The 20673-nt window shown below is 38.8% G+C and overlaps 1 protein-coding gene across 3 annotated transcripts in view; it reads left to right on the top strand.

Annotated features, from left to right (window-relative positions):
- Nucleotides 1-20235, top strand: part of CTTNBP2 (cortactin binding protein 2) — a 156884-nt gene extending 136649 nt beyond the window's left edge. The window contains exons 18-24 of one of the 3 annotated variants that reach the window (XM_077116772.1): nt 4990-5168; nt 7413-7618; nt 7962-8147; nt 10247-10310; nt 11459-11591; nt 12763-12864; nt 19192-20235. In XM_077116772.1, the coding sequence (XP_076972887.1) occupies nt 4990-5168; nt 7413-7618; nt 7962-8147; nt 10247-10310; nt 11459-11591; nt 12763-12864; nt 19192-19407 (1086 nt within the window). In that variant the 3' untranslated portion in view covers nt 19408-20235. The remainder of the gene's footprint in view (nt 1-4989; nt 5169-7412; nt 7619-7961; nt 8148-10246; nt 10311-11458; nt 11592-12762; nt 12865-19191) is intronic. The other 2 variants (XM_077116845.1, XM_077116917.1) reach the window with 2 other exon arrangements.
- Nucleotides 20236-20673: the final 438 nt, after the last annotated feature.

Genomic DNA, 20673 nt, shown 5'->3' with positions numbered 1-20673 from the left:
GTCTCTTGGCCTTCTCCTCATGATTGCAAGATGTCTGCAGGGCTGCAGGCATCATGCCCTCATACAGACATGCTCAAGGGCAGGGAGCAGGGTGCTGTAACAGATAGAGAGCTGCGTCTTCAGACTCCTTATCAGGGAGCATCTTTGCCAGAGCTTCCAGAAACACAAGACTTCCTCTTAATACTTCATTAACCAGAACTGGTTTTATGCCCATCCTCACCCTCCCACCTTAGACTAGGCCTAGATTTTCCTTACCAGAATGGAAGCTCTCCACCATGTACCTGAATAAAATTCCATCTGCAGTGTGTGTGTGTGTGTGTGTGCGCGTGTGCGCGCGTGCATGTGTGAGTGTGCATGCACGCATGCGTGAAGGGAAAGGTAGAGGAGGTGGTCAAAGGAAGCATTTGGTAGTTTAGTGAATCAGCTACTAATTCAAATCTAGTTATTTGAATCAGTAGCTGAAATTCCTAACTTAATCGGAAAGTTCTCCTACCCTTCAAGTTATGTTAAAGTCAGCTGCCCTGTCATAAGTATATGCTTTTTGGCCAAAAGACAGTCTTTGCATGACTGCAACAAGTAGGTAGAAAAGTAAAGTAAAGTTGGTCATAGAGCTATAGCTTTTCAAATTATTGATAATTCCATTAATTTAATCATTTTTAAGATCTAAATCTCATTACCAAAAAATTCACATTATCATAAAATATACCAATTTTATTCTGTGGAATTGTCACTATTTCAGGTAAAATGTAACCTCCCCCCAACCCTCTACCAGGAAAAATAATTTGAAAAGGGTTGATTTTACTTATTTTGAATGATTCTTACATTTTTCCTTTGCCAGATCATGTATTTTCTTTCATGTAGGGCATGCCAACATTCACAGATTTTCCTGTCTTAATATCATAATTACTTGGTGAAGAAAAAATTTATATGAATTTCCTTCCTTACAAAAAAGTTACTTTATCTGACTTCTAAATAATTGAAGGATTTTTCCCAATAGTAAATAAATCTTCATCCTTTTGTGAACCCTCAGTACTGGCAAAAAGGGACTTGATTTTATAAAATATAATTCTAAGAAGAATTGCTCCTACTAGACAGTTGTATGTTACCCAGTATTATTTGACATTTTCACATGTTTTAAATTTTGAAAACAAATTTCTTTATGCTGGTAGAACTCGGTACATTTTTGTGAAGTTAACATTTTAGCTGAGACCTTCTTTTGGGGAAATTAAAAATTTTTTTCACCTCTGCTTTACAAGGTAAACTGTCTCCAGATCTGGATGTATTTTCTTATCATTTGAACAAACTATTGAAACATTGAATGTCATTTTTATTTCATTAATTCAAAAGCACTTTTTTGAGCACCTACTATTTGCAAGGCCCTATGAGTTATTGTATGTACATGTGAATAATGGTTTTTGCCACAGTTGATATCTAAGAATTCATCAAGGTTTCTCCTTGCTCTATTTGCTGTTCTATTGTATCTGCCTCCTTTAATTCCATGTAAGAAGCAATAGATCTGTGTAATTGAGTCTACCTTAAACTGCACGTGTATCACCAATCTCAAAATGACCCAACTGCAGCCTAAAGCCCTGGCTTCTCCTTCCGAGTTTACTTTTTGTCATCATCTGTCACCCAGAGTTAGAACTTCTCATTCTGTTCGTGCAGTCATAATAAAGTACTTATTCTATGGTAGACCAAGCAAGATCCAGAAATGGGGCTGACGGACCTACTGCTAGGGAAACAGATTACAGTAACACAGTGAGCCAAGTCCAGCCGCGGACTTTTCTGTGAGATATATCAAAGCATGGTGAAGTTACCTGCTTATTCAAATAAATATTTCCCTGAGGCCCAGGGACCATGGGATGAGTCAGGCACCCTTGCCACTCCCCAGGACCTAATGTTTGCATGGAAAGGCAGACCAAGGAAAGGAACCATCCGTGTGGTGTTTGGTAGCCTTGGAGGACAGTTTTTATATTTAGGAGGAGTTACTTAAGTGCTGTTTTCAAAAATGTATTCAATGTATTAAAGCCGCATGTCCAAATACCCAGCTTTCCCTCAAGCTTTAAGTACAAGCTTTACCTTTCTATGTATCAATCTAGCAAATTGTAGCAATCACTTTAAAGAGGTTCTTCAAACTTTCTTAAGTCACTTTAAATAGTTTAATTGGTGGCTTTAGGACTTTAATGTATTTTATTTCTTTTTCAGTGACTATTGCCTAACAAACCAACTTTCCCAAATACTTAAGTCTTAGAAAACCAGAAAATTAAATTTACAAATTCAGTGACTTACATGTTCTCTTAATTCTTATGCTGTTTACAGTAAAATTTTCTTACCACTTTTAACGTAAGATCTCTTTTAAATTAAAATTATAAATCAATAAAAGTAGAAACATGAGGCTACCCCAATGTATAAAATTATCTTAAACATTATAGGTACTTAAAAATACCAAATATATAATTATCCCTCATGGCAACCCAGAAAATATTAACAGTATAGGTTTAATTTATTTAATTTATTTAATAGTGATAAAAATATAAATCTCCCCTGCCCCCCCCCCCCAATAAAACAAAGCAATATCACTATCCTAAGTAACCTGGGGTTATTTTCCCATGCAAATTTAAGATAATTTTCTAGCTGAGTTTGCACATCAATCAGAGAACTTGGGGAGAACTTGTGATCTGGCTTCAGATTTTTCTCAGTAATGAAAGGGGAAAATGGGCCCTTTTACCATCACTAGGTGAGTAATCTCTAAGGCTCTGTCCCTTCCAGCGGGGTAGATTAAATTTACAGATCACCTAATTCTCAGATTTGATTTAAGCCCATAGCTTCCACCCAGTGATACTTCACCATGATTAATTTAAGCCCTGTCTTTTTTTTTTTTCCCCGAGTGTCAGGGCCAGATGTCTGGTAAATATTTGAATGACATCAGATTTTCAATCTAGAAGGATCTTTGGGGATAATGAACCTGGCTTCCTCATTTTATAGATGGCAAAACTTCTGCTCTCTCATTCTTGATTTTGTCTGACTTCATGAGCACACAATAAAATCATGCTCATTTTATTGCTATGTGCTATGAAAGAAACACATAAGGTACCACACTATAACTTTGGAACAGGTGGGGTAAAAAGCACTTATTTTAGAAATGGTAAATGGGAAAGCCTCTATGAGGTCTGGTCTTTTAGTTTACACTAAGCTGCCACCTACAGGGTGAAGGGTTTGCCGAGAATAGGGAACCAAGTGGTCCAGGCAGAAGGAGCAGCACTGGCCACGAATCTTAGATACGGGGTAGAAGAACTGGGCGTGTGGGAAACTGCGGGGTGACTCTGTAGCTGTGAAGTCGTGTGCTGCAGGAACAATGCTAGGCTGGGGCAGATCGGATTCAGCACCTTGAATTAATTAGTCATAGTTAAGTGCATTGACATTTCTTCACCCACTTTGTTCTTTGTGAACATCAGCAACCATTTTCACTCTTCTTCATGGTTCCTTCCTCATTCTGTGTTTGAGATGCTCTTCTAACCATCCCCACCACCACATCACCATTAAGTAACCTTTACATCCTTTGAGATCCAACCAGAGTCTCACTGCATCACTTTATTTTTCCTGAGTATGCTGTAATCGCATTCTCATAGCATCTTGTCTCTGTGTTGGAAGATTTTTCAATCTAGAAGGAACCATCTGAATAGTGAGCCTGGCCAGCTTCCTCATTTTACAGTTGGTGAAACTTAAAAACAATGATAACAACAAAATCCACACTGGAGGGACTGGCAGTAGCTGGTTCTTGGCTTCTCTCCATCACACCTTGCCCTCCCAACACCAGTCACCTGCTTTCCGTTAGCTTCTGACACATCTCTTCTCCTTTTCTCTAAAAACAGGGCCCAAGGTGTTTTTCCCCTTCTTAGCCGTGATCATCAGCAGTGTTTATGCATAACAGACATGCAATCAATATCATTTTAAACATCTCCACAAAATGGTCTTTACTTTAAATTAATACATATCAAGGAAAGGAAATATATGCTTGTGATGACTAGAAATTCTGTTTATTGGATATCCCTTTAAAGAAACACCAGTTTTTAGTGCATTGTCAAATAATAACCACTTTTACCATAAAACAGCAAACTTACAAAATGAGAAATTTCATGTAAACAACATCTGTACTTTTGGGAGAGGAGGGGTGACCGCCTGCCTCTTTGGGTCCTCAGAGTGGGTGGATTTCATCCTGCCTTTGGGAATGGTGAAACATCGTTCCCTACCAGGACACATGCCACTCTGAACTTTGGAAACAGTTTATTGTACAGTCGTGAAGAGACCCATTCCACCTTCCTGGAAAGAATGATGTTTCCCTCAGGACTGAGACAAATGAGAACTCTACCCTCATTCTCCCTTATTTAACACTTGAGGACATGCTTAGGCAGCTCGGGAGCCACTGCTCCCTTGTTCAGCTGCCCACAAAACTAAGCGGTTCTCTCCCCTCAGCCCTGACTGACCATAGGGAGTGAAGCTTTAATAGAGATCATCGGAAATATTAAGCCTAAGGAATAAAAAAGAAGCTAAGAAGTTATTTATCTTAATAGTTATCACTTCAAATGTGTTACATCACTTCTTTCCCTTTCAGCTAAATGCTGTACCCTGATATATTTCTCTAAGTAAACTTGAATCCTGGTTTTACAATTTCCTGTGGAACCCTAGGCAATATATGACTTCTTTGTACCTCAGTTTCCTTATAGGTAAAAGGAGGGAGAATGCCTAGCTCCAGCTGGTGTGGCGAAGTAAATGAGAAAAATGCTTCTCACACTAACACGCTAGCACCCACGATAGTGCACATTATTAGCTATTCCTCCTTCAGCCACCTCAGGTGAAGGTCAAAGTAGATTCTGCTACCTTTTAATTGCTGTACAGTTTTCCATATTTTTTTATATTTTTAGTTTTGAACTTTTAGAAAGCAGCATCATTTAAAGCAGGCCTCAGTGCTCTGCATCCCTGTCTCTCTAGCTCAGAGGTAAGGCGCTCTCACCCTGCGATCCCGTGTGCAAGATGGTCGACTGGACCCTCTCTGTCTGGCACCACCTCAACTCCTGCCTGGCCCGCCTGGGCACCCCTGATGCACTTCTTGGGCCAGAGTATTTCCTGTCTTGTCCTGTAGTCCCAGGACATGCTCAAGCAACAGTGAAGTAAGTATCTTTTCTCCTTGGCTCACCGATTTGAAATAGAGCAGTGGAGACTTTGGGATATTTGAGAACAGCATGCTGACCAGGTTGGCTTCTGCTCACCCCTCATCAGTTTGGAAGGCCAGTGCTCTGTGCTCCTGTCAGAAGATAACAATGGCTTGTCTGCTGGATAGTTCCTATGGAAACCATATTTTTTATAAGAACTAGAGTGCAAACCATGCATGGCTTTGATGAGAGTCTGGTAATAAAGTGAGAACTGCTCTGTAGTGTCTCCTAAGACATGAAAAATTTCGTTAAGTATTTTAGTCCAGAAAATAAAAAAAAATTAAAAAAAACATGTTCTTTTCATGAATTGAAATGCTTCCACTATTTATTAATCAGACTTAGGTACTTACTATGTTTTCCTATAAGCTAGTAAGAACAGACATATATACAGTTTGGTTAATGAAATAGAAAATCAGGAATAAATTGAAAGGAGGGGAAAAAATGTGTCACTTTCTATATTATGAAAATTTCCATGATTAGCTATCAGATTCTCTTTAGCACTTCCCCGCTGCCTGGGCAGAAGTCCATTTTGGATGGCAGGGGTGTAAATAATGTGTCGTCTTTATTGTAAGACAAATTATCAATTTAATAACACCAATTGGGAGAAAAAGAAATGTTCTATTAAATACACACAGTGTTTTCTTGCTAGAGAATAAATGCATTTATTGATATAATTATCCCTTCATCAATTTAGTATCACAACTAAATCTAAGCTTTTTACATCCAGATTCTCAAGATACTTGGCACCACTTTTGGCCTTTCCCATTGAGCATAGTCCATGTCAAGAACTCTGAAGGCAGAGATTCTAATCCTATCTGCAAGCTAATAAACTAGGCTTCCAGTTTCACGTATGACAGAGACAAAAGATATAACCCAGCAGGCAACCCAAGCTTCATGTTTGTGTGGGATCCCCTTGTCCTTTATATCCCAGGGAGTGGTACACAGTGGCCAGCGTGGAGTGTGCATCTCAGCTGAGGAACCCCAAATTTAGTAATCTCCCAGTCTTTTAAAGGGGTTGCTGACAAACCTACCCACTCTTTGCCCTGGCAGGAGACATTATCTTTATTATTTTGGTCAGGAAACCAATGTGCTCTCTGCTCCTGAAAGAGACGCTCTATCTTCTAAGGCTGTTTGCCCCACCAACATCCTTGAAAAAAATAGTTCTGAACAAAAACTGGTATAAGAGGTGCAGAGATGCCTTGGAGAACTGTCTCCCTGTAGCCATGTTGAGCCATACAAAACTCAACCTGTTTACCTTGAAAGGATAATGGTAATTTTGACTCGTTATTAAATACCAGAATTTAGTCTATATTCCCTAATGTAGTTTTATATTTTTCTTGAATTACACTATTTTGTAAGAAGCTTACAACAGATGCATTTTTTTTTTTTTTTTTGGCATGGGCAGGCACCGGGAAATGAAACAGATACATTTTTTTATACTGATCCTTGAAAGGTTTATGCCAGTACCTAATAGCTTTGAAATTTCTCCCATTATGGGATAGTTCATTTTGTTTCTACAGACTTTTATTAAATATTTTCTAATGCTACAACAAAGTATAATTATTTTTTAAGGAATTTCAGTTGGTATTATGTGCTCCAAACTTGGGTTAAAATCTCACTGCTTACAGTGATTAATGCAGAATCACCTGAGGTGATTGGTGCTGCTGTACAGGGCTAAGCCCACCCAGGGTGCACAGTGAGTCCTTGCCTTGGGGCAGGCAGATTTAACTTGTCCATGATTATAAGATGTGTTCCTATTTCAGGAATATTAAAACGTAAAATATGTGTCCTAATGAAGTAATTCAAGTAAGTTTAAGCTATTTAGATACAGATTTTCAAGAAATCATTTTTTTTCTGGACTTCTTCAGTCTGTGACTTTACCTGCCGTCCCAAGTATCTGTTATTCCTGCAGCCATTTGTTCAATAGATGCTAAAGCATTGATTCTTGCTCTCAAGGATCTTGTAAAGTAGGGGAGAGAGGTATGTAATCAGCTTCTTTTGAACTACATTTTATTTTTGTGAGAAGTTCTAACGACTTCGATATTAGATAACTTTACTTTTTGCCAAACAACCTGGAAAAGGTTGCAAATCCTTAGCAATGGTCTGTTTTTCCATCATCTTAAAACCTGTCCTTTTTAGAGTTGTGTGTAATTGGTGAAGGGTCTGCAGCTAACTCCAGTGGATCTGTCCCTCTCTTGCAAGCTGGATGTCTAAGCTGTGGAACGCTGTCATTGCACCCAGAGTTCAACAAGCAATATTGTCAAGAGCCTCTGTGAAAAGACAACCCCGCCTCGGACACACAACTGCGAAAAAATACCCTAGCCAAGGACAGCAGGCTGTGGTTAAAGCTGCTCTCAGCATCTTGCTTAATAAAGCTGTTCTGCATGGCTGCCCCCTCCCGAGAGCAGGTATGTGGGCTCATGCAGGGAAGAGAGGAAATTCACACCCTTATATAATATTTCCTTGAATTTGTTTTTTGGCACCTCTTTTTTCACTCTTTACAATGAGAGAGTCATTATCGCAACATTAATGGGCATTTCATCATATTGCTCGAGAACATGCCTCCATTTTCAGTTTTTGGCTCATGTTTGAATTCTAGACCTCCAAGTTTGTACTGCCTCTCAAAACGCCTACTTGATTATTAGGCAGGCCACTGATTTTGAAGAATCCATTTCTTTGAAAACTGGAAGCATTCTTAAACCACGGTATCACGGCCTTCCTTTTGGCAAAACATGATTTGTGTTGTTTCAGAGCTCGACCGATATACAGCTGATTTCAGAGGAGGAAGTTTCCCTTTATCCATAGTTTCATGTTACAACAGTTGTAGCAAGAAGAAAGGAGAAAGCGGTGCCTGGAGAAAGGTGAGCACCAGTCCTCGCAAGAAGTCTGGCCGGTTCTCTTCACACACCTGGAGTAAGCCGGACCTGAGTGAGGAAGGTAAGGAGGGCAGTTCTGCTGCCAACAATTGCAGGGACAATCACGGTCTGGTTTCTGAATGCAAATGTGCTTTTATTGTTATCACTATACATTCAGCCAAACAAAATTCTGAGTATTTCAGTATACATTGTAGTAGGAAGTATTTCCAACAAATATTTGAGACTCCCCTATGTGAAAACTAACACTTTCCTGAGACTTCTGAAACATTTCTACTTTATTAATGGTCATTTTTTTTATGAATTTGTTTTTCTAGATCTTCACAATTAAATTTATGTAGTAAAATCATTCCATATTTCCCTTCCTTTATATGCCATTCCTAAACCAACTTTAAATTTTTTAAAGTATGTTTACAGCCATATTTGATACCAGGTTAAGGCCTTTACAAGTAAATTAATTTTACATATTTCTTTTTCATATACAGCATGTCATTACATGCTAGATTCTATTCAAGGCACTGGAAATAGAGCAGTGAAAACAACAGATAAAAATCCCTGCCCTCATAAAGTTTACAATCTAATAAATCATTAAACAGAGTCCATATGTTAGATATGAAAAAAGAAACAAATTTTCATTCTAACAGAGAAGGTAATAACACATCTACACATATTAGGGGTTCAACCTTATTCCTTCCAGCTTTGGTAATAATCAGGAATTATATGAATTGGAAATGTTCTCCCTAAAAGGAAGTCCATATTTGAATATGAATGAAAAATGTACATACTGGATTGCTTACATATGTAATTAATTGTGGATCCTCAGGAATTACCTTCCCTTGCAGGTGTTTCTGATCATGTAACTTTATGCAAACTTTAAAGCAGTGGGGTCTTCAAAATATGGTACCTAAAATAATGTTTCCTAAAACATGTTTTTATTCATTAATGTGTGTGTGTATATATATATATATATATATATATATTTTTTTTTTTTTTTACTTAAGCTTGTATTTTGTTGATTTTAATAAAAACTTAATATGGTTTGTAACCATCTTAACACAGCCGAAGTTTTTCTCATTACCCCAAGTGAATGGTAGAAAATTGTGGTTGCTTTTTTTGAGGGGAGACATTGAATAAAATGAGATTTTACATATACCTTTAAAGATAAGTACTACATATTTATAATAGAAATACTTAAAATTCAAAGGACTTGCCATTATTTCCCAAGGTGTTTTGTTCAGGGAGTAGAGGCCACACACACTCACATACCCCAGAAATGCTGTCGAGACTCCCTGCATGACTTCCTATTAGCAAGCAGCAAACCTTTCACTTGCTTATCTCCATTAACAGTTAACAAAACTGAGGTTCAGAAACCCTTGGCACAAGTCATCTGCCCTGAAACATGGGTTCATGTTTTGTTTCTTGCAAGTCCAAGGCTGCCTTCTGTGGTCACTGTCACCCTAATTCTGTGGCACGCAAGTAACTGGACACCTATCCAGGCTCTTCACAGTGTCATTTCCAAGTTTATTAAAATTTCTCTTAAGGGTCTAAAACCAGCATCTTTCTTGAGCTCGTTACCTGCGTGTTAAGCTCTGTCCATATCTGCTTTAGAGTCAAGGAACAAAATATAAATTTAAAGCAATATTATGGAAATAAGTCGGAAAATGATGTTTTTTGCTAAGTATAAAAAACAGATCAAAAACCACACCTAATCTATAGAGTCAGTGGTGTTTGAGGGCAAGCGAGGGTAGAGACAGGGAGACTGCTGTGGACAAAAGCAGGTATTAAATTCCTTTTCTTTTCGGTGCTTTGGGAACAGGGTCCTAGGGAAATAGGAGCTTGACTGGGGCAGTTGATACATTTCAAGTTCAAGATTCCTGAATGGATCTCCAGGTGGTGGTAGTTGTATCGACCTTAGTGGTAAATGTGAGTAAAGCAGCCTTGGTTGGGTAGCCTCCAGCAGGGGGGGTCACAGGAGCGGGGTGGAAGGGCAGGGGCTCTGTAGGGAACCACTGCCCTAAGGAAAAGTTCTGTAAGAAATGGATGGTAATCCAAGGACATTATGAAGATGCAGCAGAGATCATAGTCTGCTCCTTAAATACAGAGTTGGTGATACAGAGGGACAATATCTACTCTGTTGAAAATGATTGCATTTTTTTTTAACAGGTATAAAAAGCACAACTATATCACAGCCAAGTTGTAACAGGAATGCTTCTCTGTCAAAACGAAAGTAAGTTCCCCTTTCAGATTTAACTCATAAACAGTGAAGGTAAATCACGTTAACTTAAATCACTGTTTTAAAAGCTACATCTTCTGTACAATTATTATACTGTTAATTTTTAATAGATCAATTGAGGTTCTTCAAATGCTGATGTTCTTGAAAGAAATAGTAAAAAAAAATATCCTTAAGCTTAATATAACTGCCTATTTTGCTTTTTAGTTTGTTGAATAAGGTCAAACATTATTGGCTTCATTTTTTTATTGAAATTAATAATTCTTAATTGCACTTGACAAAGATATGGTAAAGTCCTGCATGTATGAACTTTTAAATAGGGTTTAGAGAACTGATTTTTTTCATTGTTAGATTTATAGAAATGTAGCATGACTTATTTGAGGTAGTAAACATTTACAGAGAAAAAAATCTTATTTTACTTTTTACTTAAAATTTTATCACAAGGGAATTGTTGATTATTTTGGTTTATAAAATTTGAGAAATAAAGGATAAACTGATTAAAGTAGAAATGTCTGGGCTATGGTCCCCAGTGTAGCCCAGTTAACTATATACCCCATCACTTGGCAGGTAACATTTAGGACTATTCCCTTGTTCACAGTGTTATAGAAGGGGAGGTAGAGGACAAGTAGAAGGAAGGGACATAGAAGAAACTGTATTAGCAAGGCCACTTTCTTCCTGTCCCATTGCTAGATGCATTATATGCAATATCCTACATAATTTTCCCAAAAACTCTGTGTATTAGACAGGGCTCTGTAGCGAGACAACAAACAGGAGATATCTAAATATGAGATTTTATAAAAGTATCTCACATGACTGTGGGAATACATGAGTCCAGATTCCACAGGTCAGGCCACAGGCTGACATCTCTGGTGATGGACAGTGAGGAACTCTCCAGGAGAGGCTGCCTGGATGAAGAAGTGAAAGTCTTCTCTTCTCCCTTAAAAATCATCAACGGATTGGATTAAATCCAGCTGATTGGATTATTTCATTGCATTAGATGAAATTTATGAAATCCTTTAGAGGATATTAAAAACAATTTCTCTACCCATACCAAATCCTGAAAAGTGATTCAGTGTCTGGATTTCCATGTTGGGATGATGTTGCTGCTGTCACTTTTTAAAACCCTTTTCTGACCTCTGTGTTAGGTCCTCAGAGAATGATCTATCATTGATGTTGAATGTGGACCAAAGACTCTCCCTGGGTTCTGACGATGAAACAGACCTTGTTAACGAACTTCAGAGTTTGTGTTCCAGCAAATCTGAATCTGATATAAGCAAGGTAAGCAACTGAATGGGAGGGGGCACCAAATGGCTCCATCCAATGGCAGAGAAACTTTGGCGCAACATCATTAGCAGTCATTCCCTGAAAAAGAATCTTTATCAAAAATAGTATGGTTAAGGCTCCTAATCAAACCATCTTTCACCTTGCTTAGAAAGCTTTTCTTCTACAATATCATTTATACTGTAAGGAAGCCTGATTTAGTCAGCTTGTTTGGCCAAACTTCTCTGAATGACGAAAAATTAAAGTTGGACATGTTAATTGGGTTAGCATAAATCATACCAACACATTTGGGAAGCCTTTTCATGAGCCTCAATTTGAGCTGCCCAAGGTTTTTTCCTTTTCATATTCTGAACTTTGACATGTACGTCATCTGTCAGTAATAGAAAATCATAACAAGCAAACACATTACAGACAGAGCAATGGCAGCAACTTTCTTTACAAGAAAAAATGATTGTCCTATATAACACATATAGTCACAGTCTTTAAATTATGAAATTTAAGATCCAAACATGACTTCAAATCTCAGCAAGAGGATTAACAGGATCAAGTTCAACCTGTTTCTGATACCTGCAGGAAGCTTGAACAAGCTTCCTTGATAAATGCCTCTTACTGGAAAGGGAGCATAAGAAAGTTATAATTGATTCCACTGAAAGACACAGTTATTATATTTGAATAATCATAATCTCTGGAACACAATAGGATTTATCTTATTCAGCCTTGCTGAAAAAATGAATCAAAATATTTATCTGCTGGAAAATTAAGGTAATAATTAAAATCTTATAAGTTTTATATCCTTTATTCTTTTTTTTTTTTTGCACGGGCAGGCACTGGAAATCAAAGCCGGGTCTCCAGCAGGGCAGGCAAGAACTCTGCCTGCTGAGCCACCATGGCCCACCCACCTTTATTCTTTTATTTTTTTCTATAAGGCTGTCCTGATCTTCTTTGGCCTTTTTAAATAGACTTGAATTTGCTGTTAGTTTTACATGAAGGCTTAAGTCTTTCGTGCCAACAGTACAGGATTACAGGTATGTTCGAGCTTCTGAGTATCAGGGGACAGGATAAGGATAACATTTCCGTTTCGGGTTTTCCACAGTGACGTTAAGCCAGTGCCTTGAGTGTGTCACAGTGTAAGTGTGGAAACATAACTGGTAAATTGTGTATTTTCCAGATTGCTGATTCCACGGATGATTTAAGGAGGTTCGATAATTCAGGAAACAACCCTGCATTTTCAGCAACTATTAATAACTTAAGAATGCCAGTGTCACAAAAGGTAAGTACCTCTTTCTCCCCAAAATGAGGCAAAGAAGTATTGCTGTGGAATTTACTTCACAAATCTTCTTTTTATATGAAATCAGTTATTTTAAAACTATAACTAGAAAATAAGGGTTAGGATAAAGAGAAAATTGTTCAATATTTAATCAGGTTTAGAAGGATTGCTGTTTGGATAATATAGTAAAAGAATGTCAGAGAAAAGCATTAATTTTTTTCTTGTATTTGATGTCTAAAATTTATTCCAAAAGTTTAGGTGTCTTTTGAGGAGGTCCCATTTGTTTTCATTGGAATATACCAAAACTAGGAATAATGGAGCCTCTCTTCTCATAGTTGTTCCACTTTAAAACATTATTTTTGAGAACTTAAGATTGCCTACATTTTGGAAAATTGAAGTTGATCCATCAAAGGAGAGCCAGGATAAGGTATTTTATAAACACACACACACAAATCATTTGCGTTTTAGTTTCCTAACATGGCATAGCATGCGTTGTGTTGCAAAGAGAGGCTTTCCTTTAAAAATAAATCAGAATGTCAAATTGAAAAGCCAGGGTTCAAAGAGACTTCATTAACCTCTTGAAATAGCTTCAGTGACTGTGGTGCTGGGCTGTTATTGATTGGTTAATAAGTGGCAAAAGATCGCACAGCATGGTATTCCCAGGTGAACAGAGACCATAAAACTGCTTCTTACCCATTAGTTATTTAATGAGGATGCAGAGTTCTTGGAGGCGTTTAGTAATATGCGGTTTGTTCTCCACGCCATATCGATTGCAGTTCACATCCTGTTCTCATCCGCTCCTGTGCTCGTACACAAAGGGGAGTGCAGAGAGCAGGATTCTGAGTGAGCACAGTAAGACTATTAAATTATTAATCCCTGTTCATCGCCTGACAGCCCCAGGCCCCACAGCCTTGGTTTTCTCACTGTTCTATTAGGGCTCGTTACGCCTGAAACTACATGAGCTCTGTGTGTTGGGGAGAGGCAGGAGCTTGCAGGGCTGAGGACCCCTAATAAAATATACATGACACCTGATAAAGGAGAGCATGGCCTTTCACGCCCCCTCTATCATAATACCTTTTGGGGAGAGGGGGTCATTTACAATTGAAGAACAATTTTGAGACACAGCAAAAGCAAAATTTGGAGGGGCAACCTGGGGCCTCTCCTGAGCATTCTGGTTGGAAGAGACTTTGCTCGGAGGTGGGCCCTGGCCATCTTTAAAGCTTGAGCTTTTTCCCCCTGTGTGGGTCCCAGTCTGCGCTGTGGTTGCCTGGGCACCAGAGCGCAGTCCTCAGGTGCCTTGTCAGTCCTGCAGCATTCTCTGTGAAACAGTCAGTGGAAGGGGCAGTGAGATCTGGGAAGAGGAACAATGAGCCATGTCTCCACGGGGCCAAGTCACTGTCCATACACAGCTGCTGGTGACTAGCTGCCCTTGTTAGGATGTCTGCTGGAAATACTTTGTACCTCCCACTTCTCAGTCACACGGCCCTATTGGTTTGCTGTCATGAGGTGCTGTCTGTCCATGTAAGTGCTGAAAGGGGATAAATTCAGAAGAACTCAGGCTATCTTTGCTTTTTAAAGGACCTTAAAAAATACATCCTTTTTTACTGTCTTGAATCTCATAAAAGAACTCCATTGTTATTTAAATGTGAAATTTAATGTGGGTGTTAGGACAGTAATTAATAAAAACCAAGTATCTCCTGAGTGCAGCTTTCCACCCCTCTCTTTGCCTGCTGAAGAAACGGAAGGACTCTTATCCAATGGCTAGAAAATGTTTTTCTTAGAACTTGCCAGCAGGGGGCAAAGTAACACTCATTTGGCAGTCTTCTGAAGGCCTGGCAGGCTCCTTCTGACTCAACTCACATTTCTTGGTTAGATGCCCAGTTCTTCTGGTATCAGGAAGTAAGTCCCTTAAGAGGCAAGAGGAAGTTGAAATAACTTTCTCCTGCATGTGCAGAAGGCTGGCTCCCCCCACCCCAGAGGGGCATCACAGTCCCTGTGACCTGTTGGCTGGTGAGACTGAGTAGATTATCCTCATGGTCATTACTGGCCACATACAGTTTCTTGCTGCTCTAACAGTAACAATGTAGTTGGGTTTATCAGTCAGGGGGCGTGTTAGCTTTCTAAATTAAACACACACACAGTATACTTTTAATCAGTAGAAAGAGCAGCAACTAATATTTCTTCCTCACGTAAATGCAAAAACTAATGCCCCTAAAGCAAATGTTCTCATTTTTGATTGCACAATGGAATCCACTTGAGGATTTTTTTAAAAATCCCAGTGCCTAGGCTCCATCCCCCAGATGTTCTGATGTAATGGTTCTGGGTTACAGCCTGAACTTTGGGCTTTTTACAAAGCTCCCTGGTGATTCTCTTGTGCAGCCTGAGTGCAGACCCAGTGGAGACCCACTGCTCTAACACATAGCTCTAATCTGTCCTCTTCCTCATTTTCCACCCTATTTCTTTCTTTACGGTGCATCTTTTAAGGGCTTGAGATACCTTCATGAAACTTGCTTTTTACATATAACTTACAGTTTACTATTCCCACATCACATCTTACACCTTTACTTTACTTTCACTCTTCCTTACACCCACAGAACCCTCTCTCCCTTCACCTGTCCCAGTCCTATACATCCTCAGAGGTCCATCTCCACAGATATTTTCTCTACCATGCTTTCCCTGACTTCCTGTCTCCTGCTTTTCCCTCTAGAGAGCAGGGATTACAGTATCCTCTTAACGAAGGAATGAATGGCTCTGATTTAAGAGTAACTTTTTAAAACTGAATAATTAGAACCTTTACTTTTAGGGCAGTGTCTTTCTACACATATTGCAATTTGTCTTTGTGTTCAATAGCAACATGGATAGCAACCTTGTAACGTTAAATATAGAAAACTTGGCCCAGGAAATATCTTACCTCTCCTATGCCCAGGCTCTAGTAAAATCTTTGCTTTGGGCAAATTGCCACAGAACCTTTCTTTGGCTGCCTGAGTGTCGGGATCATCACTCTGATGAGGACATCATCTGTCGGTCAGTCACTTGCACTCTTCTTGCACTCTCAGCCATGAGTTGTCATGGCCTCAGTAAGGCCCCGTGGTTCATGTTCTCATCACGTCCTCATCCACTGTCCTTGACGCCTCCAGGGGCTGAATCTACCACTCCTATCCCCTCCCCGACCACATTTTTAACTACTGTAGATGTTTCTTGATACTTCACCTCATGTGGGAACTTCTGCCTCATACCATGAAGATACACTGCTCTTGCTTTCATGACCCCTTTGAGGTCAATGGGACAGATTAGAAAGGAAATTGCATGTCTCCTTTCCTGCCTCTGGGCCTCGTCACAACTCCTGTGGATTCCTGAAATCGTGGTGAGGTTATTTCTAGTTAGCCCTCTCTCCATATTCTGTATACCAAACAGCTATTATCCTTATAACATGCCATGTTTTCTGGGCAATACACATGTGTTGAATTTGCTAGTGTTTTATACAAAATTACCAGTTGGCATTCCCTGTTAGGCTCATGACTAGGTCCTATTTGGTGTCTGCTCTATTCGTTTTGCAATTAAATCTTAGGACATGACATTTTTTCTCTGCGTTACCCAAAGTCATCTCAAACAATGTAATTTTTTCTCTGGCACCTTGACAGCATAAGCTACCCTACAAAACAAAACCAGAACAGACCAATCAGATTGTTTTGTTTGTTTTCAGTTGGACCTAACTCCTGTAAAGTACAAATGGAAGGTGATAAGGATTGCCTGAGATGTGTGTCCTATGTAGCTGTAACTCAGTCACATTTCATGCTTCCTTGGAGTTAGTTGGTCATTCTAATAGAATAGCATGAGTGCAGCTGTTTCATGATTGCCTGGAGAGAGAACTTATCAGGAAACCATCTCCTTCCTAAACCAAACTTTTCAAGCCTAGCCTTCTCCCTTTCCCCACAAATATACATGCTCTGGACCCTCAACCAAATCCATCTTCATTCTCTTTCAATTTGAAGAAATTCAAAGCATTGAAACTTCCAGTTAAAGGTATATTAGAGTAACATAGCTGCCTGGCTGTTGAAGAGCAGTGAATTTCATCTGGGTGATTTAGGGATGGTTGAATTGTTAGGATTTTAATAGGTGAAGTGGAGGAAAACTAGATTTAAACTAGAGATTGAAGCCAAATTTAAATAGGGACAATGACATATGTGGGAGCTGGGGACTCATCTTGCAGTTCATGAGTAGTTAAATCATCCCCTATGTGGTAGTTAGATTCAGGTATCAACGTGGTCAGGTGAAGGTGCCTAGTTCTATGCTGTGGACATGAGCCAATGGCATGTGAACCTCATCTGTTCTTGATTACATCTGCAGTCGTCTAAGAGGTGCGCCTGCTGCAATGAATGATGTTTGATTTAATTGGCTGGTGCATAAATGGGAGAGTTCAACATAGCACAGCCAAAGCAGCTCAGCATACCTCATCTCAGCACTCACAGCTCAGTCTAGGCCTTTGGAGATGCATAAAGAAATCAGCCCGGGGAAAGTTGCTGGAACACAGACCTGGAGAGAAGGCCAGCAGAGATAGCCCTGTGCCTTCCCATGTAAGAACGAACCTCAGTTGAAAGTTAGCTGCCTTTCCTCTGAAGACCTATATGTTAACTAAATAAATCCCCTTTTATTGAAAGCCAATCCATCTCTGGTGTGTTGCATTCCAGCAGCTAGCAAACTGGAACACCCTAACTTTCTGTTTGAACCTACACAGCCATAATTCTCAACCCATTTTTCCAGCAACATTGGATTGGTTGGGAGAAAAAGGAAGTTTTCAAAGATAACTAAGGTTTCCAGCTCAATTAACTGAAAAGTCATCTTTAACTAATTAGGAGCTGAAAGGAAAAGTTTTTAAAAAAGGTGGGATTGGGGGAATAGGTTAAGTTTGGTTTTAGAAAAATCGAGTTTGAATTATATCTATAGCAGGAGAGCTACAGAGGTATGTCCATTGAGGGTTGGAATTGTAAATCTGAGGCTCACAAGGTAATTGAGAGCCAGAGATATGACTTTGGAGACTATGTAATTAGAGAGAATAATGGAAAAACTGAGAATGGACAGAAAGGGGAAAGAGCATCAAGGAAACGTGATGTATATAGTGAACAGAGGTCAAGAATAATGATACCATTTAAGAAATTGGTTGAGAAAAAGGATATTAAGGAGCTACGGAGGGGTTCTCAACTTTGGCCACACATTAGAATCATGCAGGCAATTTTTTAAAAATCCTATCTCCATGCCATAGCCCAGGCCAATTAAATCTGAGTGTCTGGAGGTGGGGTCCAATTGTTAATGTTTTTTAAAGCTGCCCAGGTGATTCTGGTGTTGCAGCCAAAGTTGAGGACCACTAGTTGGAGAGGACATGCAGGAGCATGCAAAGCAAGCTGAAGAGAGTTTCAAGGAGGGAAAGTAATCAGTGTCAGCTACTGCAGGGGCATTCAGAGCAGCTCAACTAGTAGGCCTCATTTCATGTTTGCTGATTTGCAGAATTTAATGCATTATAGGGAAAAACACCTCTGGTGAAAGTTGAGAGACCTGAGGTTTTCTCCCAGCTTCACCACTCTGTGGCTGTAGGCAAATCCTTTTTCCTATCTGGCTCTCAGTGTCCTCATCAGTAAAGAGAGAGCTGTGTACCAGATCATCATAAGGGTCCTGAAACACTAGAAAGAAGAGACCACGTCATATCCAAGTATGGAGAATCTTGACTCACCTAGTCAGAGAATTTCTAGGCAGGAGCCTAAATTCACGAGAACATGAGATCCATGGGAGCAGGGATGTTTCTTTATGTTTTCTGCTGTCAGCCAAGCACCTAGAAGAGTGCTTTGCTTGTCTCATAGTAAGTGCTCTGAAATGCATAGAAAATACTGAGTTTTGACTCATAGTCCAATTTTCACTGTGTGGATCTGAAATTAGAAGGCAGAAAATGTAGGTGACTTACCCAATGGGTAAAGCTTATTTGTGAAGCTTCCTACAAATAGTCAAGAGTTGTTCACTTTGGTGATGTCTTCAGACCTAGAATTTCATGAAAGAGATCCCAGCTCATTGGCACTTAGATTCACTGTCTCCTCTATCTAGGGTTTATGTGACAGCAGGAACAGCCTAATGAGCATCAGACAACGGAAACTGTAGGTCATCAGACAAATGAAACATCATTCAGCTGCTCTTTTCTGATGTCGTTGGTTTATCTCATGGGAGCTGTGTCTGGGGAGAAATTCCAACATGCCAGCTAAGAGAAAGACAGAAAAAGTTAGTAATTACAGGAGAGGAAATTGGTAGCAATGGCATGTCACAAAGTTGTTGTCTCTTCTCTCACAGGAGGTCAGTCCTCTCAGCAGCCATCAAACTACAGAATGCAGCACCAGTAAATCAAAGACTGAGTTGGGTGTTTCAAGAGTTAAGTCTTTTCTTCCTGTTCCTAGAAGTAAAGTCTCCCAGTGTTCCCAGAACACCAAAAGAAGCAGCAGCAGCAGTAATACAAGGCAAACAGAAATAAATAACAACTCAAGAGATTTGGAACTTACACAAAAATGAACAAATAGAAAAACCTAACAAATAGGCCTGCCTACAATTTTCTCACTATTAACTTCTGTATATTTCACACCAAAACCAAGGACAACAAAATGTAAATAACTTTCAACAAATCAAGTGTTTTCACTGTAATATAAAGTATGAGTGCAGGACCACTATTCAATTTTTTGTAAAGAATGTATTTATAACCAACATTTTGTTGCTTTTATTTTTATCCTGTGAGATTGAACTTCAATACCAAGAAATCATGCCAACTTTTCAAGTAGTTTTATAATAGAAAAATTGTAATAGTTTTAATCAAGATGTTCAGGGGTATCAAAACAAAATTGTATGCGTACTGTATATCTGTATCTCTCTGTATATGTACATATGTACATATGTATATTCAAGAAAGCTCATGAACCATATTGCATACTATATGTTAAATGTGTACAGCTTTTGGCTTAGATAACATACCATTTTAAGTAGACTTCGTAATTTTCTGTTCACTTGAGAAATGACTGGAATGGGGCAATAAATCACTTCTAAACAGTTACTTTTCCATTATAAGCCATATTAAGTAATTTGCCTGTTAAATTCTAATTTTACATTTTGAATATTTTAATGGTTACATTGCTGTTTTGTTGCATCATGTATATTTATGCTTATGCATTTGCATTGACTCCTATAAAATATGAAATTATAATGCAATAAAAGTGTTATCTTTCTTATAAAATTTTGTACGTAAGTGGATATAAAATACCTGCATTCATAAATATTTCAATAAATTAATTTAGAATTAACTCCCTCTCAACATTACATCTAATAGCACAACTAATAATAAAATTGATAATATTTTCTAGAAATGTTTCTTCTAAACTTACTTTTAATTATAACAAGATGCTTTGACACCAAATAAAATATTGAATAAGTGAAATTTTGCTGCAGTTTTTGTTTTGTTTTGTTTTGCATGGGGCAGGCACCAGGACATGAACCTGGAGGCATGGCAGGCAAGAACTCTGCCTGCTGAGCCGCTGTGGCCTGCCCTACTGCAGTGTCAATCTATATAACTCTTCATAGTTTATTCATATGGTATTAACATTCAGTTTCAGAAACATTCTTAAAACTTGTCCTCCATGCTAGTATTTTACTAGCTGTTCACAGAAAGAACCTTGTTAAAGAATATTAGGTAGTTGGTTTAAAAGTAAAAAAATGTCTGTAGAACTTCAGGAGTTAGAGGCTCACTTGGCAAAATATCTTCCTGTTTGTTTTTTCTTAAATACAAAAAAT

The sequence above is a fragment of the Tamandua tetradactyla genome, chromosome 1, assembly GCF_023851605.1.
Source record: "Tamandua tetradactyla isolate mTamTet1 chromosome 1, mTamTet1.pri, whole genome shotgun sequence".
Taxonomy (NCBI): domain Eukaryota; kingdom Metazoa; phylum Chordata; class Mammalia; order Pilosa; family Myrmecophagidae; genus Tamandua; species Tamandua tetradactyla.
Note: the sequence above shows the minus strand (reverse complement) of the source record. Positions and strands in the feature narration are given on the sequence as shown.